The sequence below is a fragment of the Numenius arquata genome, chromosome 3, assembly GCF_964106895.1.
Source record: "Numenius arquata chromosome 3, bNumArq3.hap1.1, whole genome shotgun sequence".
NCBI classification, from domain to species: Eukaryota; Metazoa; Chordata; class Aves; order Charadriiformes; family Scolopacidae; genus Numenius; species Numenius arquata.
The window spans coordinates 26760388-26788125 of NC_133578.1; the positions used below are offsets into that span (position 1 = coordinate 26760388).

General features: G+C 36.7%; 1 protein-coding gene across 3 annotated transcripts in view; it reads right to left on the bottom strand.

The window, feature by feature from the left end:
• ZNF385B (zinc finger protein 385B) overlaps window positions 1-27584 on the bottom strand; it is a 138917-nt gene extending 111333 nt beyond the window's left edge. For all 3 annotated transcript variants that reach the window (XM_074145174.1, XM_074145173.1, XM_074145172.1), the window contains exon 1: window positions 27284-27584. In XM_074145174.1, coding sequence (XP_074001275.1) covers window positions 27284-27584 — 301 coding nt within the window. The remainder of the gene's footprint in view (window positions 1-27283) is intronic.
• Between the last annotated feature and the right edge of the window lie 154 nt (window positions 27585-27738).

Sequence of the window (27738 nt, forward strand, 5' to 3'; positions counted from 1 at the left end):
ATTAGGAAATATTCTAGAAAGTGCAAATACTATTTCTCACACAGTATATGCAGATTTTGGTGTTATCGTTGTGTAGGTGCAATGACAAAAGAAGCATGCAGCAATGCTACATACTTAATTCACATCAACTGAGAGCAGACATAACCCTTGTTATTTCAACATATAATGCAAACTTGAGCACTGAAGTTCCATTCTTTCTTTTGAAATTATTCAATGCAATAAGATTGAATACAGCTAGGATAAATAAACCTTTAGGTTCTATCACCTATTTTCAAAACTTGTATGTAACTAAAGAACAGAGACAATATCACCTGAATTTGATTAGTACTGCCAATATATTTAGACACAGTAACACAAGTCAAGGTTTATTAAGTATTAAAAATCCAAAGTCTTCTACATTACTGTAGAAATTCGATCTACTACTTTAGCCTTTATTTAAGCAACTTTGGTAAATGAAAATAGACAGAATCTAGAAACATTAAAAGTAGGTCATTCTCCATCAACTGTGTAGAGCTTAATCATATCAATACCTCTTCATATAGTTATTGATGGCAGCACATTTCAATAAAATCGCACGTCAGGACCTTACTTAAAAACACTTAAGTACTCTATCAAAGTGATAAACACATAAAAACGCTCACAAATCAAGAGAATTAGCTGACTGATGTGGGTGCTACAATCTGAACAAAGTTACACCAATTCCAAGCAGTCTCCAAGCATGACACGTTGGACACACAAAATTTTCCACATTTTACTGAGGATTTGCTGATAAAATGGAGTACCACACTTCACCCACAGAACTTGCTTCAGTGTTTGACCTCACTCTGATGTACAGCCTCAGTGGTGTTTGGTACCAGTGGTGAAGCTTGAGAGTACAAGACACTGCACTGGTTTTACGGTCTTTGAGTCGCTGAAGAGAAACCCATGTTTAATCACCAATCTTCAAGACAGTTACTTAAAAAGTTAAAATTAAGCTCTCAAGTGCTCTGTTGGATTGCAAACTCAATACCTTGACAGATTAAGTCCTTGCTGAAACCCAAATGTATGTCACTTTGTTTAACCATTAAGTTGTGATGCACAGGATGAACTATCATACAACCTTACCTTGAGTTTTCCTGGCCTCGCTAATTTTAATATCCATATTGCTGATACAAATCTTCAAAGGGTTTTCAGTGAATACTTTATTTATCCCAACAGTAACTTGAAGTACAGTTTTTAGAAAAAACCCAAATAAGTGCATTGCATGTTAACACATGAATAGAGGCTTGTATTATTATGCAAGAAACAAAAAGGGTTTTAAACACAGGTTGTAAGCCAACATGCCCTGTGGTATCACATTTATCTGATTATCATATTAGTAGTTACTGTAGTTTATCACAAATGAATATAGTTATTGACTCAAAAATCAGGACTGAATTCAACAATAATGTATAATTTCACATTATACAGGTTTCTGTCAATTTAATATTCATACACTAAGATAGCTTAATGTTTTTCACATGTGTTTGAAGACAGGCCAATCTGGCTAAAAGCAGAAGTTTCAAGCTCTTCAACTCAATTCTTTGTACACTACCATCTCAAACAGGGAAATCAGGAACACATTTTTGGAGTGGAAACTGTTTCAAGACTCCTACTGGATAAAACAAGTGAGCCACAGAAACCTTCCCAGAGGTGCGCTCAGTAGAAAGCAGCTTGGCAACAGACAATTTTACAAACCCCTTAGAAATCTCAGGGGCTGAAATGCAGAAATCTAGATGTGGGACATGTGGATTTGCACCTCTGTCTTAGAGAGACAGAATTTAGAAAGTAATTGATGATGGCAGTCAGCATAACCTAATGATTGTTCCTGTGTAAAAGCTTAGCCACGCACAATACTTTATTATGATAAACGTGGAGTGACTCAGCTTGAGTTTCATGAACTTGCAACTTGATCGCAGCTACGCTGGAACATTTTATCACAGATCTAATTTTGCAAGTGGTAATTCTCCTTTGATCAGTTGCTAAGTTGAGAAGATAATTGAGGGACAGTAAATATCTGGAGGCAACTATTCAGGACAGCCTACCTAGCTTCTATTTTTAGCAATATAGTGTTCAACTGCAACGTTTGGAAAGGACAAAAGGAAAAAAAAATCTGTTTGTTTTTGTGAACTATGCAGAATGTTAAAATACAGATTCAAAACAGACAACCTAGACAGAAAGTTCAACTCATGGCAGTGGGTAGAGATACAGGTCTTATTTGGCAGCACAGAAAAACCAGAGTTATCTAGACACAGGTCATTTCACATAAGGAGAGAAGCTCTGCAATCTCTTGCACTTGAAGAGATGCTGAAAAGCCTCTATCTAACATACTAAATAAGGAAGTCAGCCACTGCCTTTACAAATGCAGCTCAGGGCCATATTAGTCCTTCAGAGTACAAAGGCACCATGAAAATGCTCGGCAATATCCACTCCCTCTGCTGAAGCCACCTTTCTTCAGAAGGAATACTATCTGGAAGGAGTTTTCCTAATGGGATACATGAGTCTGAACCTCCTCCAAGATGCTGACAAACATAGCCGAGTCATCATTCTCAATTGACAAACGTAGAAGTGACTTCAGTGGTTGACGGGGGTCATAAAGATTACTAGGGTGAAAAAGAATCCAAATTCAACCACAATACCACAAGCACAAGCTACAGACACACTCAAATAAAGCCTGAACACACCACGCACACTAAAATATATCATATACCTTTATGCATTTACTTCATAAAACCTTCCTTGCAGTTTCCTCCTGTACACAGGAAGGAAGAACTGCACACAAAAAATGCTCAAAACATCTCAAAGTAATTCTAAGGGCATTCTGCGTGACAGTGATAAGGAGTGTATAATATCATGAATAGAATTTATTATAATTTTATGCACACTTGTTTAGCTTACATATCAGCAACGGAAAAGTAACTAGCAAACTATTCTTGGTTTGCAGACAAATAAAATTGTAGTTTTATTTATGGTTACAACATACAATTGAGGAAAAAAACTGCTTATTTTGAGGTCAGCCTAGAAAAGCATCATTCTTTGAGTTAGGCCCAAACTTTTGACTTTCAAAACATTTCCAGATGTTCCTCCAGAAAGATTTAGTTTTTATTAGCTTATGTTAATGTTATAAAAAAGCTTGCCATATTTTTGAATTTCTGCAATTAAGATGCCACAATATTTTATGAAACACACCTAGCTAATGCATATCTCACAGTGACTTCAACTAGCATGTCTTTTCCACTCTTGCTAGATTCTGTAGTCCTGAATTTGGTATATTCCCAAGCATATTTCCTTTGCTTAGGCATAACAAGAAATAAACTTAAATGAGAATCAAATAATTCATGCTGTTATTCTAAATTAATTCTAAATTAATTTAAATTCACTGAAATCATCTATCACTGCTTAGACAACTACTAGTATAGCAGTTCTCTGCCCACCTCAGTTTTGTACTCTGAATTATCTTTAGTTATTTTTTAATTCCACATGTGCATATACTACATATAAGCATATATATCCCTATATATATATATATATATCTCCTTATCCCCTTTACATATAAGCATATATATCCCTATAATTGAAAATATATATTTTCAATTATAAATTGAAAAACTGCTTATTTAACCCCTTGGACAAGAGACTAATAACCAAATCATTCTCAAAAATTGTTCAATGCTTTAAACAATGGTTTCAGTAATAGATGAGGTCATTTCTTTATCCTTGAAAGCCCAGTTATGAAGAAATAGGCCTTGAATCAGTTCCACGTACCCATAAAACTGCCTGCAGAACTCTATTTTTTATTTTTCAGTTCTTTAATAGTGTACTCTGCTTATTTCGAATATCTCCTTGGGATATGTTCTTGCACTCAGGTATTTCCTTGAGTTACGTTCACGTACTTTAAGTTTTCACTTTCAGACATTGCTTAGGATGTACTTCCCTTTTCTGTTTTTTTCATTATTGAAATGTTTAAGATCATTTCAGAAGTTTCCTGTGATACAATCTTTACCACCTCCTATAAAAATAGCAGTTTTTCTTTATCTGTGCCTTTTCTAGATGAGCTCAATCTCCTAACATTTGAAAAAAACGTGTTCTTCTTAGAACTGCTTAGATCTTACTTTCTTTTGGTGTATGAGATTTATTACCTGTGAAATATTTTATTGCCTTATTTACTGGCTTCAGCATCCCATTCTGGGAAAGCAGGCAGATCAGCTAAAGGCACCCCTAAAGACAATGATGTTAATGACTCCAGCTGATGTTCCTACTTTTCCAGCCAATGGAAATGTGAGTCCTGTTCCTGCAAGCAGCATGTTTCCTGAAGTACTGCCCCAGCTCACTCCAAGTGCTCACTACCTGGAGCTAAGCCAGACATATACCCTGGCCTGTTTCACAAAACTGTAGACTACACACCCAGTCGCCAACCAGAGAAAAAGAAGTCATTTATATTTTCCATAAGCAGGACTACTCAATATAAAACCAGGTGAGTCACAAGAAGGAAAAAAAACCCACAACCCTAAAGCGTATTCTCTCCAAGGAAGGGACTTATTTCAAAGATAGTTCTGTAATGGGAAAATGAAAATCAGAATCAGTATATTTCTGTAAAACCTTTCATCTTGGATCTCCAAGTCATTTAAAGCCATTAATTCACTGAGCCTTTCAACATATCTTTTCTTTGTTCATGTAGCACTGAAAAATGAATGTGCAAGCTTTTGCTCACAAATTTGACATGCATAAAGGCAAGAAAATGTATTTTAAAAAAAGAATGTTTTGGAAATCATTCAGTTGCACACATCAGAAAACACCTTAACAAAGCGAAATTTCCTTCACCCAGCAATATGAAATTGGCCATTCAATTATCAAATAAACAACTGAAAAGAGAATTTGTGCAACAAATACCTATGACTAAGATAACAAATATCTATGACTAAGAAATTCAACTTGCCCCTTAAGCACAGAGAAATAGGTGCCAAACTTGAAGGAAAATATCCTGCTACTAGCTCCTTCCAATTACTGTGCTATCCCAGACATGCTGTGCAGCCCTATCAGCAGTCATTCCAACTTCCTTGACAGTCTCTCGTAGATACTTACATTCTATTTATCTATGATATATGGACCAAATGTTGAACACCATCCCAACATCTCCAGATCAAAAAAAAGAGTTTAACACCATTTGACAGATGAAAAGAATGAACAGGCAGCATACAAGGACACTGATTATGGTGGGCAGCTTACAAATCCATGCTAAAATACTCCAAATTTATGCAATTGCATATTTATATTTCTATTGAAACATAACAGAATTTTAAGATTCAGCAAGCATAAAATCTGGACTCTCTGCATTTAACATTGAGGACTTGGAACTGGGTTGCTGAAAACCCGGGCATGTGCAACATGCATCACAACCTGAGACAAGGAGATAGGAGGTCTCTGACCTCTTCCCATCTCATTCCTCATAGCCTGTTAAGACTGTGGACTTGTTTCCTGAGGGTGGTTCATTGATTCATTCTTCCTTTTCAAAAGGAAATGCCCTCATGGCTGAATTTTGCTTGCAAGGCATGGAAAGAAACAACTAGCAACGTGTATAAGGAAAAACATCAAATTTTATAGCTGTCTCATTAACATATCAGCTACATTGTGTTTAGTCTATTAAAAAAAAAAAAAGCAAACCTGCCCAAGCCAAAGACTGTCCTACAGGAACACACAAATTTAACATGCAGCAAAACAGATTAATCTTCAGGACGCTCTTCTGCTTGTACTTGTTCATACATTAGCCATTTTTCTACTAAGATATAATGAAGTGCTGCCAAAACAAACATTCACTTTCATAAGAATCAAGAAAATCACTTGACTTTAGCAGAGTGATTGTTTCAAGATCATTCTCTTCATCCAATTTGCTCTACTGTCTTCATGCATTGTTTCAAAGCAGACTTTAAAGTTTTGGGGATAAGCCTTTCCCATAATTTTGTACAAGTCTAGCATTATAAAACTGTGGATCTTAAGACATGCCTGCAATACAAATAATCATTCAGTTAATTACTATAACATAAAACACAACAAGCTCTGAGCAAAATGCCTCTCATTTGTAAAGATGATCATGACCAGTTCTATGCTAAGACAAGGCTGAAAATTTGTTTTAAAAACAACAGCAAAAAACACAGTATAATCTAGAATCTTGTTTAAAGTTTCTTTTTGCTACAAGGCTAAGTCTACATTGAACAATTACATTTTTTTTTAATCTTGATATCAAGACACACAGTATCTACATATGTAAGATTCCCTTATTAGACATTCATTGGCAGGCAGGTATTTTTCATTATAATTCATTATATCAATTCTTTTTTTTTTTTTTTTTTTAAAAAAAAAGGCATTTTATTAAGCCTCCATGCTCCACATCCTCTCCAATTCTTATTACCATTTCCATACCCTATGGTGAGGCTGACAAGAAGCAGTGTAGATTTGACAACCAGAAGCACAGAAAGGTAGCAAGAAATTACTATGTAAATGTGTCTCGGAGAAGATAACATTAATAAATATTTGCTGATGGGTCTTTTGCTACAGTAGGTGACACATTTATAATGAAAACTTAACAGTAGTTTAAGCCAAAGATCAGAAGCCTCAGATGTACATGTGGCTGATGGATGACAAAAGAGGAAAAACACTTATATGTGTTGTCATCTTAGAGGAACCAAGCCAAGCTCAATACTTTAGATGAAAATATTTTCCTTCCAACTTCTTACATTCTAGAAATGTTTTATTTACCAAAAAGTCTTTTTGTTCAGCAACTTCAAAAACTATGTTTCAAAATATTCAGATACTCTCAGAGCTGAAACATATAGCAGAACAGGCAAAATTAGGTTTGTCATAAAAAAAAATAAATAAATAAAAAGAGAGGCAACCTGAACAGTTATTTATAAACAAAAAAAAACCTTATTTTATATGTTAAACTTCAGTTAATTCTGCAGCTAAAGGAACAAAGTCACAGGAAAGCATACCACATTTTTACTTCATTGTAGAGAAAAATCAGTTATCAACTCTGACACTAAAAGAAAAATATAGAGAAGGGGAGAACATACTACCATGTGATTACAAAAAAAAATTTCAATTTAGACTACAGGAATGTAAGGTGTTTCAGAAAAAAAAAAAACAAAACAGTAACAAACCCAGGGTAACTATTTAACTACAGTAAGGGGAAGCAGAGGGAGGGTTTGCACAGCAGAAAAAAAAGCAGGGAATTCAGGAGTGAGCAACCTTCCCAGACATTCAGCGATGCGCAGAGGAGCAGAATTCTACTTCTGTTTTAGTTTGCGTGTTTCCACTTTAGATACTGCTACAAAACAGCTTCCTTTTTTAATTCAAACCATGCTGTGATATTCAGTTCTTAAAATATGAAATTGCAACATATATTTGTATTTATTCACGGAGAGCACTCTCAAATCCTGAATACAGGTACACATACGGATCAGGGGTCATCCTGACGCAGAAGTGAGAAGAGCTTAGATAAAGGTCAAGTTTGCAGATGATACAGAAATTGCAGAAATAAATTCCAGGCAATACTTAAATTAATAGAGCTTTTCCTCTCCCAGTTCTGTAGGAGAAAGTTCGGTATCAGGAAAAAAAAAAAAAGCCACATTCTGGCAGCACACTCTTTGGAGTCAGAAATTCTGAACACCAGCTTGCAAGGTATTAGAAAGATTAGTATCATGTATTACAGTCACAGGCTTAAGAGCAAGCCTGTTAACAGTGACATCTTGTCAAGACAGTTTTGTGCAACTAAACTGTAAGCATTTTACCTTACATAAAACAGGAAGGAATGTGTCATCCAAACAAATTAGTATGCTTATGCTGTGCTTCCACTCTTACCGCAAATTACAGAAAGAGATCTTTGTGGGTAGATGGATATGGCTGATGAGGACATGCTCCAAAGGAGTTAAAGACATCCCAAGGATAACAGTCCGAACATAACACTGTATGATATTGTCTCTAAACAATCCCACTGAAGTGGGAAAAAGACAATGGCTAATGGTCATGCCTGTCAGGTACTCGTACCAGTGTACCAAAAAAAGATGAGGACTCAATAAAATTATTTACATGGTAAGATTACAGATATTCTTAGTTTCAAAGCTTCAGGTAAAACTGTAGGAAAACATGTCAGGTAAACCATGTATGCAGTGTCTTTACAAGCTGGTTAGGAGACAGGCAGAATATTCTGTATGCCATTTCCTGTGTCTTCACTGAAGGTATGCTTTAGATAAATAAAAGTTTTTGAAATAAATATAAAGACAATTAGGTGAAATTATAAGCACACATCATATAAAGGAAATCAGACCAAAACTACACCACCCCAATACCCACACTGATACTGAGCTTCATGCATTTGCAAAAAAAAAAAAAAAAAAAAAAACCCAAAAAAAGTAAAAAAAAGTAAAAAAAAGTGAAACAATCAGTAAAGTAACTTTGGGTAACAAAGGTCCCTGTACACCCTGGCTGGTATCAAGAAGAGGACACAGAGCTGCTACACAGCTGCCTTTCAGTATTTAACATACAGTTTGAGAAACGGAGGCCAAACTCTACAGAAGATCAAAACAAGCAGCATATACCATAAGCAAGGGATTTGACCTGGAAAACGAAACGACTGTCCTTTCACAAGTGTTCACGGAAAAAACTTTGATCCTGCCATCTGAAAATTAACTGGAGGAGAGGAAGAGTCCAAAAGAATCTTGAAAACTTGATGCTAAGAAAGAGAGCTTTATGAACTCGGTTCTCGTTGAAAGAGCATTTGTTAGTTTTAAGAGTATGTTGTGCAGACTTGAAAAACCAGGACCCAACAGTCCACTATTGTGGAGGCAAAGCTGTCATTCTGATTCATCAGAGAGTCACTGAGACCACTAATGCAAACTTCGTTATTAAAAGAAAAAAGTAATACATATTCTTTTCAGATGTTTGTTTGTAATTGCACACGTAATACAAACAGTGCTGGACTTTTAATCAAGCTTTCTTGCCATTTAAAAAGAACGTATCTAATAAGAGGGGTTCTATAACAGCAGGGAAGAAAAGGCATCTCTTGGCTCATAATTACAAAATTCAAATTGGCAGTAAGATGCAGTTGTCAACTGCAAAGGTAAAGGGTTATTAAAAAAAATTCAACAGTGTAGCAAGTAAATTCATCACATCCTGAAGTCCTTAAATTGGACTTGTATGTGTCTCTAAATGTGTCCTAGTTCAATTGCAGATTTATTGCACTTAACAGCAAGCACTGGCATGTTAGGGAAAGCAATTTCTTCGACTGAAGGAATTAATGCTTGAGATTATTTTGTCTGGTATTGTACAGGAGATAAAGCCTGGTGATTCCTTTGGTCCTCAGAGTCTATGAGCCCCCATGGATGCACAGATTCTGATTTTGTTTGTATCAGAAGAGTCAGGCTAGACAATACATGGCTTACAAATTTGTTGACTTCCAAATCAAGTTCACTTTGATTAGTGTAACAAGAAGATTTTTCTCATTATTTGTAGTTAATTGTTAGCTGTCCCTTCAGACTTCATCTGGCAGCAGATTGCTCCACACCACAACAGTACAGTCGTGTTCTACTGAGATTCAGCAACAAGATCAAAGGGGAAAAAAAAAAAGAAAAAAAAAGAGACCATTTCTATGAGATTGTGGATTCCTCAGAGTCCTCCATTGTGTGTCTGCACTGTTATTGGTTGTTGCTCTAACAACTATATAACACCTGAAACCTTGAGTTTGCACTAAAATTTCTACTGACCCTTGAACTCCATTAAATTTAGGCAATAAACAACATGTTCATGCAACAGATGGCCTCGAAAATAATATAGTGAGTAAAGGGATTTCCATTTCAGGTTAGGTATCGTATTTACAGTAGCACATCAGTTTCTTGCAGATTATCACCACTCAACTACCTGCTAAACCTGTTATTTTGACACATTGTAGGATATATCATTTCAAGCTACGTGTTTTTGACCACTCAAGACTGAATATAAATTGCCATTTTTTCACCCAGATTCCACGCATGCTCCCTGTCTCATACATAGGCACGTCATCCAGTCTTTCTAAACTCCTCATGCTTTTCCGGCAGTATGCCTTTGCAACAGGGAGATCAGTGTTGAACAAACAAGGCACATCCTCTTTCAGAGGGGCTGGATCAGCTCCCTTCTGCACAGCGCACAGCTGTCAGTTCTCAGAATGATAACCCCTCGTACAGGATGGATGAGACTCCAAGGAGTCGAACAGCCTGCTAATCGGCAGCCAGCACAAAGAACACGTTCCTTCTCTCCACTCCATAGTTATTCAATTAACATGTGACAATTTCTGTGATTGGGATTCTTATCTTAGTTATTTCAAGCAGTTAAAGTAAGTTTGATGCATTGCATCAACCTTGCAAAGGGAAGACTTGAAGGAGCCAGGGTAGCATGCTCAGTATCTATCAAAGCAACTCCAGGTTTTCCAATGAGGAAAACAGTACAAAGCAGAAATACTTTAAAAGAATAGATAGCTTTGTTTGCCCAATTCATCCACTGACTTACAGTCTGGATAATCATAACAAATATTTCTGAAGCAAAACTGCAGAAAGACAGAATAACTGCATTTCGTCTAAGACAGAAAGTATGTGTCTGCCATTCCATCACCTCCCAAGAATTTTAGCAAAAAATAAGCACATTATGACTGTAAACATGGCCTGTCTTTGCCAGGGTAGATGTCCAGTGCAATAATGTGCAACAGATGGGATCATTATCCACTAAAACCTGCTCTTTCCTTCTGCTGTTGGAGTCTTGATTAAAATGCAATTGAAATCTATAACTTCAATTTCAAATAGGTCTTTAAATTTCAGTGATGCTTGGTATTCAACAAATTAACAACCCTTCAAGTATATTTCTTGTATATAAAAGACTACCACGCAAAGAAACCTACATCAACAATTAGAGAACTTAACAAAGCTTCTCTTCAAAAGAGGCTTCAGTAAAGGTGGCTGGAAGTTTAACTTGAAGGAATGATAATAAAAATTAAGTCACCTCACAAAAATATTGTTTATAAAGCTATTTTTAACCTTTTGATTTTTTTTAACTTAATAACATGCCTATTATGCATAAAATGGACTTCTGATGATAAAAAACAGTCCAGTTATTAAATTGTGTTTCTGAACACAGGTAAAAATGTGAAGTACACCATATTTATTCAAATAGTAGTCTCCTGCTATAAAGCAACACAAAATCCTTACAAAATTAAAATGTTTGTGCATTTCTTCAGAATTATTTTTCTGATGAACCTTCCCAAAACAAGTTTTCTCCACAAGAAGGTCTCCTAGAGTTTAAAAAATGTTTTAAATTAAAAACCAAACCAAAATCCCCAAATTACACCACAGAATTCGTACTGTCTAGTCATTTGCCTCTTCAGCTACGATCACCTTCACTTTCAGTTTATAGGCACCATTGATGGGGGCAAAACCCGCCAGCATCCCCCACCTTCTGGGGCTGAGTACTGCACCACTGTACACCTTGCATTAGCTTCACTTTCTGCAGACAGAAAAATAAGGGAACTGATCAAACTAGCAGCTGGAAAGTGAAAACCAGAACAAACAAAAAAAAAATAATCAAAATCCAGTGTGCACCTCCCCAAGTAGTATTTACTTAGGCCTATCCCCAAAAATATCATGTGTTACTTTTCATCTTGATTTAATACAACTTTTTTTAAGATGGAATTTTCAATAGCCTAAAGTTCTACTTTCTTCTGCTCCAATTCAAACTCCTATTCATGTACCATACCCAACAACCTGTGAACACTGACATGAACATTTTACCTTAGGTGGATGATTAATCATCACTAAAGTCTCAGATAAAGTGCATGTGTGAGGGTAGCCCGCCTTGAAAAATCTGGAACACCCTGGCTCCAGCCATGTCACTGTTTCATTTCATGCATCAGGATGCAGCAATGCCTTCTACTCTCACAAATTCCTTCCTCTTATTCTGATGTACTTTTTGAGTTAATTGGTACATCATACTTAAGCTCCAACCCAAAACTCTCCCTCTTCACCACCAAGCCCATTAACATCTTTCCAACAAGTAAGCACATGCATGAAAGAGAGCAGGAGGAGAAGACACGTGTTTAGGTTGCAGAGCACCTTTAAGAGCACAGAAACCCCAAGCAGCTTTTATCCGTTCTTACAATAGCTCATTCTGTTTTGTCCCATTTCTCAGAAGATTCCAGTAAACTTGGGCTCGATCACTGAATAAATATAATCTTGTGAAAAACACAATAGTTTTGGATAAAAGCTGGTCAAACTATTCGACAAATGTTTACAAATCCAGTATCTGTTTATAAATTAAAAATTACAATTATATAGCTGTACTTAGCAAATCACATACGAAATTATGTCAATTCAAAGATTTTTTTTTTGTAATTACTTCATAGCTTTGATAAATATTTTTAACTAATCTTCCGTAAGTCACACTTTTCTCATTTTTTCTACTTGTTTGCTAGCGGGTATCCTGATATCGAGCAACAGGCTGTTTCTGCCTCTTAACTAAACAATTGTTAGTCAACTATACGAAGCACTAAGTACCAAACACTGACTATTTGCAACAAAAAATCCAAAATTTAAGAATTTATCAAGTAATAAGTAAATAGCATGTCACCTAGATATTCACAGGTAAGTATTTCCTTACAAAGTATAATCAGATTACAGACTTAATTCATTAGCTGCTGGTAAATTATTACTTTATTGATTTGGATTTTAAGCTTCATTGATTGTCCAGTTGAGAAACATTACCTACAAAAAGATACCAACAGCATAGATACCATGCAATAACAGTAACTTCCAGAGTAGAAGTCTAGTATACACTTAAGGGAACAATGTCAACTCCATTTTTTTTCCAGCAAAAGCAATCTGAAGTAATCTCTAAAACAAAGTCACTTGACTTGTTTGCTTTGAGGGAGGAAAGGAAAAAAAAAAAAAAAAAAGAGAAAAAAGGAGATTTTTCCCTCAAAGGAGAAATACTTATTAGAGAGGTTAAATTATTAAAATGAGCAAGTGTTTGCAAATGACAAACAAAATGAAGAAGGGACAATAATATTTTTACTTGCTTCTGCCAGTTTTTTCCTTGTTTCTGTCAACAGTTATTAAGAAAAAATCTGGTACTATACCACTTCCATATAAACATTCTTTATAATAATGTCTACAAAAAACCCTGATGATTTTTCATGATGACTTAATCCCCATCAAATAAACTTCTGGTGTTCCAGCTTTGGCTTTTCTGAAAGTCTGTGTCCTGCTCACCAGCCAAAGTGACTGAAAAGCGTAAATCTTATTTTCAGAAGTAACCTGGGTACACAGGTGCCAAGTACTATTTGTTTCCTTAAAAAGAGGTTGCCACAATGATTACCTAGAGGATGGATTTTTACTATTCAGAACGTTACCAGAGACATATAAGGCTTCAATGGTACCACTAACAAAGCTGGCCACAATACACTAATTGCAATTCCTAACAATAACCTTCAGTTCCTTCCAACTAGCCTGCTTTCTCTTGATGAAGTGATTTCTGTGACTCTTTATCCAGATGTGCCACTCTAAAGCCTAGAAATCTTCCTCACCTCTTTATTTTCTCCATGTTTCATTTAAGTGTGTTCTGCTGATAAAAACACACCTCCTTTTCTGTTCACATTTAAATGCTCAGTCCCAGAATTATGGTTTAATTCTACCTATTATGAAACAAAACATTTCAGGATGTAATCGTTGCAAACACTCTACGCTGAGCAAGAAGAGATTGCACATGTGAAAATTTTGAATCCAGTTTGAGCAGAAAGACAATTTTAAGAACTTCCTTCATGGATTTCTTCCCTTCTCTCTGCTTCCCCTACTACGAAGTATCCTAAAGAAAGAAAATGGAGGCCCCTGGGTAGAAGTCACAAACTTCCAGGCAACTTATTCTGAATTCTAATTATGTCATTACAGAATGCTTGAAGAGAGCAAAAGGGAAACCAGCACACTAGAGATCATCTCTCTCTGTCTCTTCCACTAGCTCAGTAAAAGTATAAACATTACCTAACTGAACAGCTAAAGAAACAAACAAAAAATCCAGAAAAGAACACACCATAATAAGCACAGAAGTCCCTACACATGGAAACATCCTTTAATCCCCTGAACACAGGTGATCTGAACACAGATCTCACACACCATCCAGAGCAACCACATACGCTAACAAGTGGTATCACCAAACACATCATACCACAAATTCTTGTCCAGTCAGAAGTCTGACACTTTCACAAGTTGCCTACCAGGAAAAGTTTTGTCCACTGAGCTTTCACAGTCATATCTTTTTTTCTCAGGTAACTCCTGTAACACACTATATAAATTTGAATATCTCAGTCCTCAAAGAAGCTGTATTTCTCTATTCAAAGAGTATTAAAAAGACTTCCTCATCTCCTCCTAAGATCTGCACTGCTCAATCACAGACAAAAAACTTTTTTCAGGATAGGTCTTGGACCTACTCAGGGCTAAGGAACTTATGACTTTCATCTGTCCTAACTGCTGGTGTCAGTACAAAAGCACCCTCCTTACACCTGTACAGATCAAAAAGTACCCTGCTTTCCTCACTTCCAAAAAAAAATAATTAAAAATATCCTTACAGGAACAAAAAAAGGGAAGTTACTCAGCTCATTTCCCTTCAAAGATATGTTATGAGCAGTGCTTAGAAACCTACAGAACAGAAAGCATATGAAAAACTGCACAATTTCTTGGCTGAACATTCTAGGTTAGACCTCCAGAACATCTCTGGCTCTTTAGCATATATACTGGGAAAAACATATATAAACTCCAGCTTCAGGACTTGGGCTTCAACAGAGCTGCCGCAGTGAACTACAATTCTGTTTACTCCACTCCTCTGGCAGAAATCATCAGTGACCTTCGCTAAAAAAGGCAAATTCAAGATTTCCAAGAAGAGCTTGGCTAGGCTTAAGACCCAAAGTCAAGTGATCAACATGGAATTGCTCACAACCCTGTACCTCTTCCCCAATCATTTTTTCCTTTTAGCTTACAGTATCCTCTTCTCCTTTCAGAATCTCCTTGTAAGTAATCTTGCAGTAGTGAAGCTGCTATCCCCCAAACCCTCTCAAACTGCAAAAGATCACCATACATTAACACTGATGTCTTCTAAAATGGAAGAAATCAAAATTATGGTGCCATGCGACAAATTGGCAATTGGATACATAAATGGCTTTTGAAACAGGAGAGATTCCTACCAGGAAGCGAAGTAGTTTTGTCCAGTGTAACAAACACACCAGATCTTCCTTCTCACTTTACCTACCAATGTGAAACGCCAGGAGGGGAAATATGCAGCCATAAAGACACCTGGAAGAGGATGCAAGATCTGTGAAGCTGAAAGCACATTACAAACATCATCATCTTGGAACAAAGGACCAGCCAGCTTGAAATGTGACAAGCTTGTATTCATAGCAATAAAAAGCACGGATAAAAAGACTCTCAGAAAGAATAAAAGGACAAGGAAAGGCATTCTAACTCAGGCACTTAAAGAAATGAAACAAGTTTTATATGTCATGGTAGTGACATGTCACACATTGTTTTCCAAATGTTCATAACAATATTTTCTGCCTGGTAGCCTTTAAACACACGCTGAAGAATAGCAAGTAAATTTATTCAAAGGTCCTAAAATGACAGAAATGTTTGGTTTTTTTAAAGCTGTATAAAAAAACAAGCTGTCAGTCTGCATCTATCTCGTGACTACAGGATGATTCAAACAACATGGCTTTGAGAAAGGAGCTTTGTTGAAGTGATACTCTGCTGAGCCTTCCAAGTGTCTTTGACAAAGCACAGTAGTCTCAATAGCTGCTGCTTCTCTTCCTCCTCCGTGATGATGGAATAATAAAAAGTTGGTACACCAGCTTAAGTTTACTTCTCAATAAGCTTCTGGAAGCTATGGCCTCCAGCCGCTTTCCCAAGAAGGCATAAAGGTAGCCGATCAGAATCTCTTCTCAGCACACAAGAGAAGAAACATTAATGGTTCTACAGCCCACCACAACTTCCACACAAAATGCAACGTCAAATTTTGCCCCTTTCAGACAGCATTAAGCAAAGAAGCAAATATTGTATCATAAAAAAATGCTTATTGCAGGATCAAGTCAGAATTATGGAGACCTATATTAAAAGCAACACAATTTAAAATTACCTAATATACAAGAGAGATTAATGTAAACTGGATAAAGTAACCCAAGTGAAGCCTAACAGTGCACAACATTAACCAACTTAGTCTTTCACTAAGGATAGCTGCTAGTGAGGGAATAGTTAGCAACCTAGCAGAGTTAGAATGCTCTTTTCCAAGAACAAAACACAGGTAAAAAAGTTGGCTCATCGACTTATGAATTATATGTACTGAAGGAGGTTTTACAAAGGTTTTACTAACAATCTATTTTGACTCCTATAGATCTCCAAAAAAAGAGCAAAGTTTGTAATGTATTCTAAAGTTGCTTTCTCAAAAGCACCTCTCCTGAATACTCAGGGTGCTTCATATACATTTTTCAAGTGTATTTTGTCCTTGATCACTAAATGAGCACACACAGAAAATTAGCATCAAGGGATAGTGATCTTCCATGTCACAAAAAGCTTATTGCAAAGTGATTATAAAACTCTGTATGAAGTGTGAGAAGGTGACAATGAATTTAATAATTTTATGTCATGAATGACAAATGTATGCTTACAAATGTTATCTGAAAGACTACAACAAAATAATTCTAAAATGCTATCAGAATTGTGAGTCGTTAGGTCACTGGGGAGAATTTTCCTTTATTAGGGTCTCCCTAGGATCCCCACCACAAACTGTATTTTTGTTGGCTTGGCTTTTTTTTTTTTTGTGGGCTGTGTTGTTTTGGGTTTTGTTTGTTTGTTTGTTTTTATCTCCAAAGAACACCTTAGCAGAAGCTATCAGCTTTGACAGAACACCAAAACTCTGGCACTGAACCATAAATTGACCATTACCATAAAAAGAACTGCTAAATGAGAAACCATGTGCTCAGTATAAAACTAATTTCATGCTTTCAAAAGCACACAGTGGCTTCTAGCAAGATAGTGGCCCTGGGACTTGCAAAGACAGATTGGCTAATACAAATGGTGTGTGCTCCTGATGCAGTCTGCTTAGCCAAGCTTTACATGTACTGGCAGTAAATGGAAATTCTCGAATCTTCTGTCAAACAAATACACACTTATCTATAACTTTAGAGCTGAAAGCTATAAAACAGCTGCCTCATAAATATATTTAGCAGGAAAACACATGAGCTGTCCTAGTTCCTTATAAAAAAAAAAAACCCACAGCAGTCTTTACATAGTAAGCACAGAAATTTCTATAGCAAGGAAGAAAAACATTTTAATAAGTCATTTTCAGCATCTTTCCTTCTTTTATTAAAAAAAAAATACTATCAGCAAAGGCAAATATAATCATAGCAGGTCTCACCACAAACTAAACATATTAGCAGAACCGCAATGCTTAATAAGTAACTCAGTTGAACTATTTCTTTGTGTTCTGCTATAGGTGAAATTCTCGATAAAAAACTTTTTTTTTTTAACCACATAGGTACAAAGTCTATTTAGTTTGTGATAATGCTTCCTTTGAGCTTAAAGATTTACTACTAGAACTTCACAGGCTACCTTTAGCATACTATCTGTTTCCCTAAATAAAACTTACTGCACTAAATCTCAAATTTAACTGGTTAGGTAGAAGCAACAGTAATTTTCTACCCTTCAAAGCAAGCTGTCAGTGCAAATGAATTACTGGAAACTATCCTGGGCATGACAGGTCATAACTTTTAATGCTAACAATGACAGACATACACAAAATGTCAAATTCAGTATACAATTTATTTCATTCTTTACTTTCTTAGTTTATCTGGAGAATCCAACAGCTCTTGTGTTTTATATATCATTGTAACTATAATTTGAGATTTAAGAAACCAGCAAGCAAGCTCTGGTAAGAGCTATTTAGTCACACTGCTAATTAGTCTCTTTCTCTAACAATAATACAGCATCACTGACATATTCCAAAAAACATTTAAAATGCATAGGAAGTCACCTACTGGAAAGATGCCCTCTGCAAACAGCAAGCAAGGAAAGGGAGCTTGCCACATATCTAGAGTTACTTTAAATACTGAAATAAGAAGAGAAGAAAAATATGCATTGTATGCCTTGCCATTTTCTTATCCTTTCCACTGGAATAACTAAAAAACAAATTACATGCACACAGAAATAGTGCCAAACGTGTAAGCATCCACTGTTAATATATCATATCACAAAGCAATTCAGTGAAGTTTAATAATAAAAATCATGCTTACCTCTGCTGGGAAGTCCACTCCACATTATGGCAATACTATTTAAGCAGCTTAAACAGCAACCAAGTTACATAAACAAAACTTCCAGTATGTGACCAATATGATCTACGGTGCTACAGAGTCTTGGCTCCAGCCCTGATCATCTGTGTGACAGTACACTGTTATACCAGTGCAGCCTCAAACCTTCCCAGATGCCGGCTTATTGCACTGCTCATTGAAAATCCTTCACACGCTGGCAACATTTTAGGGAAGGACAAGCACACTCTGAGTCATTTGTAAAGAAAGCAAAGCAATTTCAGTTCTCTATCTTCATGCGTACTGAAACACAGAGCACTGTCAAAGTAGAAGTCTGAGGTGAATTTATGCTGAGAAACAGGCAACCCAAGCCTTCATTATCGATGCACAGAATCGGCTACAGTGATCAAATTCAAACAAACCATTAAAAAAAAAAAAAGGATATGATTATGAAAGGCTCCACGGATTCAGCTCCAAACCACAGAGAACGAAGAATCATCTATCTAGACTGTGTAAATGTTAAAAATAGCTCTGTCTTTTCTACAATGAACACGAGACAGAGGAGAATCAGTAGCCTGTATTCTGATGAGGTTCATTATTGAAAAAAATCCAGCAATAAAAATTAATGATTCCTTACAGCTTTTCTAAATAAGATTAATTTACAATTATGCAAATGAAAAAATAAGTACTTTTTAACCACATAACAAAGTCTGTTTTAAATAAACAAATATATGTATTAAAGAGAAACATAAATATTTGGATGAAAAATTTTAAAATACTGACCCAGCCAAGATCTGTACAGTCCAGCAGATTAAGTATTTGTAAAAAATCAAACCCAACAAGCATCAACAACTTACATGACATTACATGACCAATGCCTTCATCTTTCAAAACAACAATAATTTTCAATTACTTACTATGAAAAATTTCCATGGCTTATTAAATTCATGCTCTTCCAACTCCCACACAGACTTCCCACTATGTAAATCCTTTTGTCTTTTCAGGTACTTCATACGTTTTCTTTCCCAAAAAAGGTAAGAGGGCATGTGTCACTGTGCATACTCACACCCACAAGAGATACACAGTATAATAAGAATCAGATGTAATCACGACTAGATTAAGTTTGCAAAGAAATAGAAAGACACAGGAGTTTTTATTATAATACCTGTACAGTTATCCAAATATACTACTGTGTCATAAGACAACTATGAGAGAAATTTTGGCAGGATCTGATCCCAGATGAGGATATTTACTGTACAAGAAAGAGTATCTGATTTACTTTTGCAAGAAAAAAATAATAAACAAATCTGACTATTTTTTTTCAGTCATTTTAATACATAAATCACTGTTGGAAATGTGCACTGAATAAAAATGATGACTCTGCATTTATAGTTCCCTTTTAATCTCAGCTGTCTGTACCGTAAACTGTGGATCACATCCTTCAAAGAGACAGTGAAGAAGCCCTTGCAGCAACACGAACTCAACTGATTTCAGTAGCTCTCCAGACCATTGCCCAGGCTGTTTAAGCAATACCTGAGCAGGTGTGTCATCGCCACTCCTGCAGTCATTCTCAACTTGAAATCATGGCTGGTGAGCAGCTGTATTTTTGGTCCTAGACTCTAGAACATCTGATGTCTTAAATGTTGGTTCTTTACCACAGCATAACTGCCCCAGAAGACAGGTCAAACTCTCCAAGAAGGAATCTTGCAGGAAGTTTTGCTTTAAGAATATATTTATGCAAACTAATGGCAAAGAGTGCCAACTTTGGTAGGCAATTTTAGTTTGAAACCCTAGCCCGCTCCACCCAAAGCATCACCCGCCATAAACTGCTTTTTTCCATACTAGCTACATAGTCCTTTTGTTTGCTTACAAATTTAATTCATGTGCTCCCCACCTCTAAGAGAATGAAGTCGAGGCTACAAATGAATAATCAGTCTGATAACCTTTACCAACATCAAAAAAGGTTGGGTTTTCTTTTTTCCATTAGGGAATTTTTGAATGTCTTGCTCTAATGCAACTTGACAATTACTTAAAATCAACCAACCTCAACGAAACAATAATTTTCCATTTTTTTTTTTCACTTGAAGACTACCAGTAAGTATACATATCACCTACTTATTATTTTTAGGAATTCTACCAGTACTTTCACAGTGCAGCTACCCAAACACAGAATAAATTATTATAGATACAGTTTGTAGTTATTAGCAAACAAGAAACCACCTTTAACATCAGCTCTGTCCCTTGATATTAAGTCTCATCATCAACATTATAAAATGTTGATGGAGCATCAAGTGCACCAAAACAATATAATAAAGACCCTTAATTTCAGAGCAGCTAATCATGACTGCTGTAAAAGAAAAATAGCAATCATTTATCATAAATACATATCATATTGTAAGAAAAACTTTAACTTATGTAACATTACATATTTCTTAAGTAAGTGTGGAAGATACTCAAGTGATGGAAAGAATGTGGAACCATCTACCAAATGCAATCTGTTTCAAAAGACCATCGAGTAAGAAAAGAAGTCAACATACCCTACAGTAAGAAATTAAATACTCAGTTTCTCAGCAGCTCATAATCTAAGTTGCATTACAGGAATGTAACTCTTATTTATTTATTATTATATTGGGGAAAGGTAATAGTTTTGCTTTCTACCAAAAGGGTCTAATCTTTTCCAAATAGACTAGCAATACAGGATAGCAAAATGGGGAACAACCTCCCTTTCACATGGAGGGCAGAGGAAGAAAGCCCCGAGTTGTTGCTCTACTTTATGCCCCCACAGCAGCAGCTTTTTTCAAACTGCTTTCCAAAAGGTTGGGCTGTAGGCAGCAGATATGGAAGGCAGAACGAGTGCTGACCGTCTACAAGTCTAAAAAAGGATTTGCCAAAACACAAGAAAGAGTAAACTCACAGTGCTTTTACTATCATTCCTCCTCTTCTCTGTAGTCTTACACACCAATTCTACAGCTATGCATGCATGCATACATTTAGTAGGACTCAGCTCACAAACTTTTTCAAGACACTTTTCATTGCTGCTTAACATTCATCTGAGTACTTGGTAGAATAATTCATAAAGATCTTCTGTAATAAAAGTCAGATTATCCTTATTCTTTTTTTAGAAAAATGAAAGACAAACACTGATAAGGAATTTGAGGATCTAGATCAAGAGGCTTAACACAAAAAAAGTAAAAAAAATTCTGTTCTCCAGTAAGTTAGCACAAAGCAGTTTTAGATGGCAACTAAGCTACCTGTCAGAAAGCTAGTCTTGGCCCAGCTAAGGATTCAAACTTACATACAAAGACCTCTCCATTTAGGATCAGGTTCTTCTGACAATTAAAAGCCAAGGAAAAACTCCACTGAAATCTGAGAAATGCACTGCAGTTTCATTCTACTGTAACAGACCATCATTGAATCCTGCACTGATCTCGTCGCCTGGCAAGGTAAATTCTTTACAGTTTCATTTAAAAAATAATTAAAAAAAAATGCAGCTCATATGCACCAGGCCAAAAGGCGGGCATGTGGATTTAAGGCTAGTTGGAATATTTATGGAATAATTTCTCAATGTCTACTGATAGTCAGTTTTACTTTTTGAGAGAAAGAAAAAGCCAAATGCTTAGAAAATTTAATATTAATCTAAGTTAGATGTTTAAGAAGATCCTTTTCATTTGACATAGCTGAAGACACTATTCACACTTCCTAACTCTAGACATTTCGCAAACTAACATGCAAGTTAGTTATATAGTCCATGGATCCTTTGAGGGGTAATTCTGAGCACCTTAATTGTAAGCCTCCCTGCCTCCATTAACTTGAAAGGATGCCTAGACTGCCAACGCAATATGGCATTGCACAAGAAAGCAAAACAGTTCTAATCCCTATTGCCAAAAATGAAGAAAATTTGCCTTCTCCGTACTCCCTTTCTCTCTTACCATGTCCAAGATTCTTGTTTTACTCTCTCCCTCGCACTAGCATTATGAGGCCCTTTCTGCGACCTGATTTAAGTCATGAACACAACAGAAGTCTAGTCATTTATGTACTTATTTTGCTAGTTCAACAAACTCCTGGCTGTCACTGCTGTGAGCTAGTTCACACAACTGTGTGTTGATAATCTCTCAGGAAATCATCCTGTCATTATCTCCTCAGTATGACAGGGGAACACATTAACTCATAGGACTGTTCCCTACAAAGAGTCACAGTATAAGGGCCCATAGCACTTCCAAAACTGTCCTAGTCCTGCAAGGTCAGAGATTTCAAGAGCAAACAGGCAAAGCTGCTACCTGAAAACACTGCCAGAGGACTGACCTCGCAATCTCACTTCCAGTCAAACCTACAGAAAGATCTTCAAACAGGCATTAATGAGTGGCATCTGCACCCTAAACCACATTTGCTGTTTAAACCACCCTAATACCCAGGAAAAAATTTATTCTGCTTTGCTCACTTCTAGAATTCGGGCACTTTCTGTAACAAAAAGGAAACTGCCCTACCCAGTGAAGTCCAAATTTTACAGATCTCTGGAAATAGGTATTTCTAGTAGACTCAGTCTTAAAACTGCAGTAACCATTCCTATGTTAGCATGGGGGCAAAGGAGAGAGAATCAGGAGATTCACCATGAGATACCTCCCCAGTAATAAGAATTTGTGGAGCAAAATCGGTGTCATCTCCAAATGAGAACCGGGAGGAATATAACAAAGTCGTCCACAAAACTGGCCACAGCATATATTAACAAACAACTCGCTGTTATCCCTACAGATAGCTTGCTTAATAAAAAAGCCTTAAGAAAAGAGGCAGAACAAGCCAACACACCCCACAGCCGGGCTCGTTGGCTCAATCGCCCGGGCTGCAGCACCATCTCGTGGAAGCCTTGCGACCCCGCAGCCACGCTCCCTCTCCCGCCTGCGAAACGCTGTCCCCCCCCCCGCTCCTTTCCTCATTTCCTAAACAATTAACTCACTAGCTATCTGTCAGCAGACAAGGAGGCAAGCAACCTTTAATTATCCAGGGTCGTACCATGCTCTCAAAACCGGTTCCTCTCCCTTTGAAGAGCAGATACTTTAGCCCTTGTTTTCGGGGTGGCAGGTGGGATTTCTGGTACCCCAAGCAGCTGAGACCTGACCCACGGCTATCACCACTGCAGGCTCCAGCAAGACGTGCTGCTGAAAAGCTTTTAACAGGCCTAGTCCAAAATCCATTTCACCAAAACTGCAAGAAACTACCCTTTCTTTTCCTGCTTATAGGAAATAACTCAAATAATTTCCAATTCAAGCTGCAGAAGCATATACACACTTCCTTGTTTTCCTGGAAATTAATTTATTTCCTTCTGGCAGAAGCCTGGCCGTACATCAGATATGCCTGGCACAAGGACAGGGATGGCCCTTGGGGATGGTATCACTTGGGGATGGGTACAAATGATAATGAATAACCACTAACAATCAGTAGCCAAGGCTCTAACATTGTGTGCAATACGCTTTTCCAGTAGAATACTATTTTCCTCACACACATAATTTTTAATACCAATCTAAAGAAACTGAGGAGTTCAATGAGTGGATCAAATCCTCAAAGCCTTCTAATTTAATCAATTAACTTACTGATTTAATCAATACAAAGAAAAGCAGCTGTAAACTTTATTTTATAAGCAATTTTACTTGCTGTAAAGTAACTGAAATTGCAGGTACAATAGCAAAACAGCTTCTAGATTTCAGTAATGGGGTGGAGGTGACAAAATAAACAAGAATCTACATAAACAGAGTAGGCTTTTTAGAAAAATATGTTGCTAAATACCTTTTAAAATTCTATGACAATCGTACACTTACTCAAAATATAAAGAAGTAACTTTAAATCTCTAAAAAAAGATATTTAGACTTTAAATATATAAAACTCCTTCATCTATACATTGTAAAGTATTACTGCCAAGAACTGGAATTCCACAGTTATTGAATCTTAGTAAACTTTTCATTACCGATTACTGAAAGTTACAAGCAACAAATTGAGGTTGTAGTTGTAAAACAATTAAAGTCAACAATTAAAAGGATGCTTTATAACAACCTGAGGCCACCTGTCATAGAGAGGGCCTTGGAAGAGGGCGAATATCAAAATATGTCTTATGACTCCTTTGTGTTCATCCCTATTTGGAAGAAAGTTCACCAAGTGCCAAGGAGGCTGAAAGCAGCGATGGTACACACATCAGTTCTGTCACACAGGATCAAGACAGTTGTGGCAGATCTGCAATCCTCATTTCTGTACTGTCAGTGAATAGGTATAGTCATGTATATTTTACAGTCACCTTATTTTCCAACAGGAATGTTATTAATTTCATACTCATCCTATGGAAACAGAGGAAAACTCCAAACACAGATTAGCAAGAACCTTTGCAGAAAGCTTCCTGAGGTGTGCTGAACTGTTCACTACCCGGTTCATTAGAAGGGGATGTAGTTATAACAGTGAAGTATGAGAGGGGCTATTTGCTTCCTTCACATGTGGAATAAAAAGTCTGTTCACTGGTGAGGTGAGGTGAATATATAATTGTTCTCTCACCATCTGCACAATTAATTCCGTTTACAATGTTAGCCAAAGAAATGTGAAAGGCAGACTCCCATTACAAGGGGTAATAACACTCCAGAGAACGTGGATTAAAGCTGAACCGGGATAATGTCAATATGTAAGAAAATTAATTTCTACTCAAAGAACACTTTCCAAAAACAAGTAGTACATTTCAGTAAATCTTGTTTTCATACTGGCTCTTAAGCAGTATATTAAATTTTCTATGCAATAATAATAATAAGCTGCCTATGCAAGGTATTTCTTTCTTTTAAATACTATGAAACCAACATCCTTCAGCTATGAAAACAGAATGCCTATTTCAACACACATAACTAGTAAAAAACTAGGATATAATCTAATATAGACATCAGTGAACAGCAGAAAGAAACATGAATCCCTGCCCCATCCCTGGAAGTGCTCAAGGCCAGGCTGGATGGGCTTTGAGCAACCTGTTCTAGTGGGAGGTTTCCCTGCCCATGGCAGGGGGGCTTGATGATCTTTAAGGTCCTTTCCAACTCTAACCATTCTATGTTTCTATGAATTTTAACTCCTAAGCTATACAGTAACCCCAAAGCATGTATTCCAGCAAACACAAAATATTCTCAGCATCAGAGCATTCTTTGAGCAATGGTGCTGGAGCATCAGCTGCAGTCCCCAGGAATGATTACAAAGACATCAGGTGCAGGGGTCCAGCTAACGAAAAGCAAAAGAAAACACACAGTGCAGACGTTTCAAATTTGCAGAGGAATTTAAATTAGCTTACAATGTCTCACAGCTATTAAGTTATTCTAAGAATGCACACAATTAAGTCATTTATGTGTTATTCAGTAGGAATACAATCTTACGGACCATGGGTCTTACCAAAGTGATACCCTTACACTCCTTGGCTCTAAACAAAACAATACCACAGACTTCAAGAAAAGTCAAATTCAGTTAACAAGAATTAACCCTTAAATGCAGTTTGACTGTTTCTATACAAAAACCCCAAAGCAAAGCCCCTCATGTGGCTACTAAAAAACCACTCTAATAAAATTAATAAAACTTTTTCATGAAGACAGAGATCTGTTACTTCATCAATACCAAGTGCTAATAAGCAGCAACTTTTGCTTTTTCTAGACAATAATTCCTTAAATCTGCAGCATTTTATTTATCTCAGAACCAGAAAGGGTTACTTGCTATGCTTACTTGAGGTAAAGAGTACTTTTTAAGATGAACTTTGACTGGTTTGGATTCTACAGAATGTCAAACCCCCGTGAATTTTCTTTAACAAAATCATAGAATCATAGAATCATCTAGGTTGGAAAAGACCCTTGAGATCATCGAGTCCAACCATCTACCCTACTCTACAAAGTTTTTCCCTACACCATATCCCCCAACACCACATCTAAGTGACTCTTAAACTCATCCAAGGGTGGTGACTCAACCACCTCCCTGGGCAGCCTGTTCCAGTGCCTGATCACTCTTACTGTGAAGAATTTCTTCCTAATGTCCAGTCTAAACCTAGCCTGTTGCAACTTGAAGCAAGAAAGTACCTATTTCAATTATCGGCAAGAAACCACCCTTAAAGTGCTCTAACAAATTTTCTTTAATGCTGTTGGAACATCACAGCAAAAGGATAATCCTGCAGCAAAATCCTTAAACTACGAACATCAAAGCAAGAGACCATATGGCATACCAGGACCTCTTAAAAAAGGGAAGGAGAATCCTTACCCTTAAAACCATACAAGATTGAATCATTTCTTCTATGTGTTCACTTACATGTGTAGAGAAGGAAATACTGCAGGTGTGAGCTGAGCCTAACACTGAAAAAAAAAACCTAACACGAAAGCACATTATGCACTTTGCACCTTTACGTTATACGTTAAATACATTTTGCCCAAGCATTTGGTACTTTTGTTTTGCCCAATAAGGAAAAAGTATTATTTCAAATTACTTCTCATTTGAATGAGAGTAACTAAAACCCAGACCACTGAAAGCAGAAACAATGAAAGGGCCAAGGCTCTAAATTCCAGCTCTCCTCTTCCTACCACTACACTTCTGTTCCCATAGCATCCCTTCAGAACTTTGTCTTGGGAACAAAAGAAGATGACAAAATACATGACTATTTGAACCCACAACAGCTATTTTTAAAATAGACCATATCTCAACTATGCAAGGCCCTACACAGCCATTAATCATGCATTAATGCAATACTGCATTAATACGAGTTGGCTTCACAGAAAAATAAATACATCAGTAATTCTGAACACGGCAAAATATTATTAACTACTGGTATTAATCTGTATTAATTTTAATGGTTATGTTGGGTGGGGAAGGTAGAGCTTAAAAGCTTCTTCAGTGCTCTTGACCAAAATTCAACATCTCATACTAATCATGTACCTGTGCTTGTACTTGCAAACAAAGTGCCAGGAGCTGTACTTGTAGGGAGTTTTCCATTATTTAGCTGCTTTACTCTTTTCAGGTGAGACCTCCCATTGTAATGAACTTGAGCTTGTGCTGCAGAGTTCAGCTGTATATTGCACACTTCACAGAAGGAAAACAGTATCTTCTTTTTTTCTTTGCTTAATTGATAGTCCTGTCTGTCATTCCTCAGTCCTTTTTCTTCAAAGCCCCGTAGAACAGCTGGTTGATTCATAATCCCATCTTCAAAGACGTGGTCAGGACTTAATGGACGCTTCATACCTACAAAGCAAGCAGACAAAATTGTTACTGGGAGCCAACTAATAATGCTTACTACTAAATCAGCATTTTCTTTTTTAAAATGCTATGCAACACAAACAAAAGACCAGTTACAACAAATAAGGTTCCAAATTGCAGAGGCGTTGCTTAATAAA